This window comes from Hoplias malabaricus, chromosome 14, assembly GCF_029633855.1.
Source record: "Hoplias malabaricus isolate fHopMal1 chromosome 14, fHopMal1.hap1, whole genome shotgun sequence".
Classification (NCBI taxonomy): domain Eukaryota; kingdom Metazoa; phylum Chordata; class Actinopteri; order Characiformes; family Erythrinidae; genus Hoplias; species Hoplias malabaricus.
Window position 1 is genome coordinate 32,255,503 of NC_089813.1, and position 8,299 is coordinate 32,263,801.

General features: G+C 39.7%; 1 protein-coding gene across 1 annotated transcript; it reads right to left on the bottom strand.

Annotated features, from left to right (window-relative positions):
- Positions 1–2,219: 2,219 nt before the first annotated feature.
- adipor1b (adiponectin receptor 1b) lies at positions 2,220–7,730 on the bottom strand. The gene is made up of 8 exons (XM_066643987.1): positions 7,554–7,730; positions 5,778–5,985; positions 5,084–5,218; positions 4,596–4,767; positions 4,037–4,223; positions 3,639–3,826; positions 3,183–3,376; positions 2,220–2,988 (listed from the first exon to the last, which is right to left on the bottom strand). Exons 2-8 carry the CDS (start codon positions 5,913–5,915, stop codon positions 2,860–2,862), a joined length of 1,143 nt encoding a protein of 380 aa, XP_066500084.1. The 5' UTR covers positions 5,916–5,985; positions 7,554–7,730; the 3' UTR covers positions 2,220–2,859.
- Between the last annotated feature and the right edge of the window lie 569 nt (positions 7,731–8,299).

The following is an 8,299-nucleotide window of genomic DNA, read 5'->3' on the forward strand; positions in this document are numbered from 1 at the left end:
ACATACTAACAGACCAGACAAGTACACAGACTATTAAAAGTATTAAACTAAGGCAAAAATACAAACAAACAAACAAATAAATAAATAAATAAATTGATTGATTGATTGGTTAGGCGGCACGGGGTGCAGCAGGTAGTGTCGCAGTCACACAGCTCCAGGGGCCTGGAGGTTGTGGGTTCGATTCTCGCTCCGGGTGACTGTCTGTGAGGAGTTGGTGTGTTCTCCCCGTGTCCGCGTGGGTTTCCTCCCACAGTCCAAAAACACAGGTTGGTAGGTGGATTGGCAACTCAAAAGTGTGAGCGTGTGTGTGTTGCCCTGTGAAGGACTGGCGCCCCTTCCAGGGTGTGTTTCCGCCTAATGTCCAGTAATTCCGGGTGGGCTCCGGACCCACCGCGACTCTGAATTGGATAAGCGGTTACAGACAATGAATGAATGAATGATTATGGCTTACAGCCAATGAAAACCCAAAAGTCATTATCTCATAAAATTTGAATATTATGTATAAGACCAATTTAATACAGAAAAGTTGGCCTACTAAAAACTTATGTATAGTATATGCACTCAATACTTGGTCTGGGCTCCTTGAATCACTGAATCACTGCATCAGTGTGGCGTGGCATGGAGGCGATCAGCCTGTGGCACTGCTGAGGTGTTATGGAAGCCCAGGTTGCTTTGATAGCAGCCTTCAGCTTGTCTGCATTGTAGGGTCTGGTGTCTCTCATCTTCCTCTTGACAATACCCCATATATTCTGGGGTTTAGGTCAGGTGAGTTTGCTGGCCAATCAAGCACAGTGATACTGTAGTTATTAAACCAGGTATTGGTACTTTTGGCATAGGGAATCATGAAGTGCTCTAAATCTTCTGGTAGAAGGTTGCATTGACTTTGAATTTGACATAACACAGATGACATGGCTCCCCAAACAATCACTGATGGTGGAAACTTCACACTAGACCTCAAACAGCTTGGATTGTGTGCCTCTCCAATCATCTGAAAACAAGACTTTGGATCACTGAGCAACAGTTCAGCCTTTTTTCTCCTTGGCCCAGGTAAGACTCTTCTGGCATCCTGGATGTCCTGGATACGTCTTTGTGTGGTTGTTCTTGAAGCACTGACTCCAGCAGCAGTCCAGTCCTTGTGAATCTCCCTGAAATTATTGAATCCCTTTTCTTGACAAAACTTTCAAACTTATCCCTGTTGCTTGTGCACCTTTTTCTGCCACACTTTTTCCTTCCATATGCTTAGATACAGCATGAAGGTGTCAATGACTGCCTTCTGGACATCTGTTAAGTCAGCAGCCTTCCCAGTGATTGTGTAGCCTATTGAATAAGACTAAGGGATGATTTTAGAAGACTTAGAAAACCTTTGCAGGGGTTTTGTGTTGTTTATTCAAATTTTCTGAGCCTATTCTGGACAGCAGAGAGGATCATGTAGTCTGCCAATGCTTCAGGACATCTACAACAACAGGGTGATGAAGCACAATTACAGCTGTCCCCTCTCATCCTGGACATCACCTCTTTCAAACACTTCCCTCTGGCAGAAGATGCAGGGCCATCAAAACCAACACAACCAGACCTGCCAACAGCTTTCATCCCTGAGCTGTAGCGCTCATCAACCATAGTGGACATTTCGCACTTTAAACTTGAACTAACTGAACCACCAAACTCCCGTGTATTACAGTGACTCTTCTGTAATGTAACGCTATTTGCACAGTGGTACAGATGTTTAAATTTTGCTATATTCATATAGTTGTGTAATATTCTGCACACAGTCATTCTTCTATAGATATTCTTACTGGCCTATGTACATATACAAATATAATTATTATTAATAATCATTTATTTATTATCTGTAAGCACTTATCCAGTTTAGGGTCGCATTGTGTCCGGAGCCTACCCACAATCATTGGACGCAAAGCAGGAGCACACCCTCAAGGGGGCGCCAGTCCTTCTCAGGGCAACATACACTCACACATTCACTTTTGAAACGGACCTTACAAACAACGGTTGCTTTTGTAGTAAAGAGTGTGTCCCTGTGGCTAGTAGTGAAAATTAATATTGCTGCAGTACACATATCTAAAAACTAATGAGACGAAGGGGCCTAAAAATAAAAAAGGCAGACAGTCTCAAATAAGTGGATTCAGACAGTTAGGGTCATATACACCACCATTTTTTCCATGATATGAGTGCTTTAAAATGAAAAACGTATATGTCATAGTGCATATAATTTATTTATAAAGATTAAGTGAGATACATAATGACCAAAAGACCCTACAGGAAAAATGTATACATCAAAAAATCTATATAAGAAAGTTCAGTACACAAACTATAGGTCACATGGAATTATTTACAGCAGATAAAGAACATTCACATTTTATTCCTGTTCTCTTAAAATTCTGTAAAATTAGAAACCTTTGAGGAGTCCATGTTCTGTAGCTACTACTCCCAGCTGAAAAGAAAGCTAATCCAGCAGTGTAGAGGCCAGAATGGAAGAAAGAGGTAGTGCTGTTTATACAGCTCCCAGTGCTTAATGACTGATCATCTCCTTTGATGTATTTTTGACACAGAGTTGAAAACCAAACAATGAACAAACAGGTAACAGAGTTCTGAGCTTTTCCCTCATAAAAGATTTCAAGTATGTTGACAATAAATCATCTGTGGTCACATAAACTTTGTTGAAATATATGTAATAAAACTTTAAAATCATTAACATTAGAGTCAGTCCATCTTTGTATCAGAGTACACTGTCTGTCTGCAGCTGTGGTTGATTCAGGAGTGTTTAGACTGGTCAGCACTCTAGTGCTAAGGAGAAGGGAAGATAGAGTAGAACAGTAGGAAATAAATAAAGAGGGATGATGATATTTATAAAAGGGAGTCATCCGTGCATCCTCCTCCCAGGCCATAACGGAATTCTTGCAGGTTGGAGATGCCGTAGAAGTGAATAAATGCTGCAGCCACCACAAGTACATGGAATATCTGATGTGATTGGAACTGTGGAAAAGAATGAGACAGAAATGGAGAGACAAAAGAGAGAAAGCAACCATTGCAGCAAAGAGAGAGAAAAAAAGAAATTTGTTGACACACTATTGTGAAGCCATTTTATGAAACTTCATCTTTCAAAATGTATTCAATACATTTCAAACATGTGATATTAGTAACTCTACTGCTCTGTTCTAGTGCCTTACCCAGATGTCACATTTCCCAGGGAAGAAGCGCTCTGGGATGCGTGCAGCATAGAGTCCTGCTCCGGTTATGTACATTGCACCCATTAGTATAAACCAGCCCATTTGACCCACTGTTGTAGCTTTCACAAAGCCCTCAGCGATGGTAAAGTGCATAGTGGGAATAATGCCACTCAGCCCCAGACCAAGAAACACACCTAAAGTTGTTTAAAATAAAAAAGCGTGTTAATATTCTCAACCCAGTTCTTCATTCCTTACACATTAACACATGCTATCAAGCCTAAGTATAATAGGCAAGGCAATTCTGAACCTTTACAGTAACATAACAACATTAAGACAACATATTAGAAAAGGTAATAAGCCTCTATTATGTTGTCTATAACGGGTTATGAGGTTACAACTGCAGCAGGTATTAAACTTGTATATATAGGGTTCGATAACAAATGTTTGTATGTTTACCTGCACGTGTAGGGCGGTGACGTGGCGTGGCGAAACGGTCCCACTGTGCCACAATAATAGCGGAAATCCCCAGCACACACACCACAGACAGGTAGATGAGCCGTGGTTGTGGGGAACAGTAAAAGGAATAGTACAGCCATGGCACAAAGGAGCCCATTATCAGTAATGCTATACCAGAGTAGTCCAGTCTGTACACATACATATACACATGCACAAAGAATCAGGAGGTTATACACAAAATATGCAGCTCAAAATTCACATTCCTGAATCTAGTATCCTAAACATATTACGCGAAACAACTATTTGAATCATTTACAAATGACATTATTGAACCTTGACTGATAAAAATATCCCAGCTCTAACAGTGTTATCCTTATGAACAGCACACACACACTTACTTAGAGAATGTCCTTGATACTTTTTCCGAGTGACAGTAGACTGTGTGGAAGAGCCAGGAGAAGCAGAGACAGAGCACAGCACCCAGGAAGAACATCCCAAACACAACCTTCTCCTGCAGAGGAGCCATGAATGACACATTTGGCCGCAGCATGGTCAGGATGCCCAGACACAGGAACAAAATCAGACCTGAGAGGGTAATAGCATAATGAATATATTGATAGACAAATAACTATAACTGTGGAGACTGCATTAATAATCATTACGCATTTATGGCTGGGTTCATTCATACATCCATTCCATTGTTTCACTTGTGTTCTCAGACTACTGCAGATGAAAGCCATCATCTGAGAGGCAAACATTAAGCTATAATAAAGGGGATCTCAGAGGTTTAAACTTTAAAAGAACTGACAGTCTCAAACAGATAAGAGGCACATTAAAGAACTCTGTGGTTACTTGGTAAACACAGATATGATCTAAATCTTAGAACTTAAAACAGATATGACTAAAATGTTTTAAAGACATGGCAGTTCATGCACACAAGAAGTCTTAGCTACAGACCCAGTAAATGTGACCAGATGTTCCCTGTTTCTGTGTGGATCCTGAAGATGCTTCCGAAGCAGGCTCTGAATGATGGCATTGGTGGTCGGTGACCATGAAGTAGGTAATCATTATCCTTCAGCCAATCAGGAAGCAGCTGGTAGGGAATCACTCGCCAACGCCCCTCCCATACCTAAAAATAACACCCAGCAGAAGACATGTAACAACTTTTCAAATGCATTTGATATGCAAATAGCTGCCGACAAATTGGACCATCTCTTATTAATTTCCCTCTTGAGTCCAATACATCCCAGGATTTTTTTTACACATTATAAAAACAAAAAGCACCTTTTCAGACCAAGAACACAGGAACCAAACAACAAATGTAAGCACATTTTGACTGGACATGGGTTCTGGGCTAATATTATATGACCAGCAGAGAATTTCTGCTTTATATCCTGAAATATGTAAAAGTATAGTTGCCCTGATATGGCTTTGAATCTGTCTACCTTGTGTACAAATTCCTCCATCTTCTCCATGGCATGGTGAGCCTGCAAGGGCAGCTTGACCACCTTCAAGCCCTGTCCTTCATCATCGCTGTCATCATCATCATCATCATCTGCACCGTCGAGTGCTCTCGCAGCCTGTTTCCAAACAAGATTTGTAATATAAAAACCCACACATGTACAGTAACAGAAATAGAGTCTATATTATCAGCAAATAAAGTGCTGTGAAATTGATCACAATTTTGTTTTCCTTATTTGGCTATGATAAGGAACTTGTTTTAATTAAATGTTGCTCTTCAAATATCTGGCAGATATTTAGGTCCTTAATATGGTGTAATTAAATTAATGAGTATTTTTCTTGCTGTTGTTGTAATGCCAACTCTCATCATCAGTAAAACCTTTCAGGTTTTTAAACCACTTTTTGTGGCAAATTTTCAACATGTGCTTTTTTCAATAGTTTGGAAAAGAAATAGGTCAAACTATTATTTAAGCAAACCATGTTATTCTTATCAAAGAAAACATGTTAATCAACAAGAAGAATAAGAAAATAATAGCCAAAGTAATCATAAATAAATATGTTTTTTCATGGTAAACCCTATATTTATATAGCAAATAATTTTTACATAATTTATCAAGCAGTACATTTAAAAATTCAAAAGGCAAAGTGTTCCTTGTATTTGTCGCTCTGCTCACTCACTCTGGAATCAGCATCAGGACCGGTCAGCAGCGGTCCTAGTTCAGCAAGCTCTACGTCCTCCATGCTCCCCTCATCCTCAGAGACCCGCCACTCGGCATCGCTGCTGGGGGAGCTGGTACCATGGTGCCGCGTTGTCATGGGGAGACAAACCAAAAGCTCCCCACAGGCCCCACCTTGCCCCACAGGTGACAGTCAGTGTCCTGAAATCCTGTACAAATATGACATCAATGAGGAACTACTGATTAGCAAAAGCACATTTCATGACAGGTAAAGGGCAAACATACTTGTTTCACATCAGCAAAGGAGTAAGATAAAGCTGCAAACTATCAGCGTACTTGTTCAACCTGTATGCTGAACATATGATAAGATAAAAAAGACTGAAAGAAGATAAATGAAGTTTCAAAACTGGTGGAAGAAACATTAAAGAGGTAAAGTTATACCCTTTTTTCACAAAAGAATATAACTCACTGGAGACATGATGAAATAATTGTGACATGCTTTGGTCTTAATATCATAAGGATCCAACACGCCATCAATCTGCTCTTGTCTAAAGTACCTCATTCAGAATGTGATGTCACATGCATTTATCTGTCACTGTACAATGTACAACAAACACACAGACACACGCACTAATTTAACCACTGATTGTGAATATGCAGAGGTGACCAGGTTTGCTACCTTGGGTCAGCTATTTCCACAACAAAATACTCAGTATCTCAGTCCATATCTTTTCATTTGTGTAACCAGGACAGCAAAAAACAGACCAGAATAAAATGCTGATGCCAGTAAAATTAGCTGCTGGTAAAGACTTTGAAGTGTACCTTGGGTGGCAAAAAAGATTTTTAAAAAATGACACAAGCCTCATATCAAGGGAAACTGAAGCGCTCAACTTTTTACATCTTATGAGCGGAATCAGTTAATTGGGAAATAACTATGGCTTGACACGTTTAAAAGCAAAAGGGGAAGAAGACCAGAGGTAGGAGAGATGAAACGATCGAACAAATCATATGAAAGCCATGAAGAGTCCTAAAGACACAACCAGAAGATATGACCTTACAGAAACACTCTTAACATGGTCATAGACTCCATATTGAAAATTTTGTAAATGTCTTTAATGTCAGTATCAATGATATTATTAACAGACACAATTAAAATATGATACACATATTCAACACACTGCTTTTAGGCTCATGGTGAGGTTTATCCATTTTTAAACTAAAGAAATACACCTAAAATGTCTCAGATACAAATTAAAATTTACATACATAGTCAATGTATGCAGATGTATACTTAATTGGGTGTAATTACGTTTTTATTACTGCTAAATTAATACATTCAGCACTCCTGTAGGAACAAATCTAAAGTCCAAGCACATATATGTGACTGACAAAAATTTTTCTAATTCTAGTAAAAGCAGATATTTGTCACGCGAGTACCGTGCAGTGAAGGGACAGTTTAACACTGTTAATCATTTAAACCCATTTTGATATTACGGCTGATGTTACATGACGTGGCAGAACTCGTTCGTCAAGTAACGTTAGTCTGACCTGGTAGCAAATGTACAACTAACATTAGCTAACTTTGCTGCTAACAACCTAGAAATAACACAGCCGTAAGAAATGCGCAATGAGTTTGTGTAGATATATATATTCTGTACTTGACAGTGAAACTGACTAACGTTAAATGTCTCACAACCAAGCACAGCAGTCCGCTTTTCTTGTCAATTACAAAAATACTACAAAGCGACATACGACCGTTGATGTGTGTTCTACATACCTATCTGTGTTTCTGGTGAACACGGCGGAGATTTGTAACACCACACTCGTTCAAACGAATCAGTAAATTAGTATAGGAAATTATTTGCGTACACAAGCTAACGTTACTCGTCTAACACGCCGCAGACAAGCCGCTGCTAGCTCTGAAGCTTGTTTAGGTAAACCCAGGCCTAATCCCAAACGGCTCTATGCTCCCTACACAGTGCACTAAACAGGGAAGGACAGTGAGACTTCTAATTTCAATCCGTGTATATAGTACAAAAAAGGATGTGTGTAGCCTATGACTGAATGTTAACGGCTTTTCAAGAATATAACGCAATACTGAGATATAAAGCTCTTGTTGAATAAACTGCATAGTGAACTACATAGGGCATTAGGGGCCATTTGGGATTTAACCTTCCAGTTAAACATGAAAATGAACATTTAATCATGTAAGTAAACAGTGAGGTCGGCAAGAAAATGTCCGAAAGAAACGCTGTTTAAAACAATTTTTTGCACTCTAGTGTTTAAAATACATCCCATGTAAGCTGCGGTCTGTCTGAGCCTGAGTCCACGCAGTACTGTTAATGGTTAAGCAGACAGTTAGCGAGAACTGAGAAGCTTCTTCCTGGAATCGCTTTGTCTGTCAGCGGTTTAATGAGCTCTGAGACTTCACTGTGGTGTACATGGGGAGAGATTTTCAGCACTGGCAGCAAGCACAGGGCAAATCAGCTCCAGTCAAGAGCGCTGCGATGCATGTTTAATTTG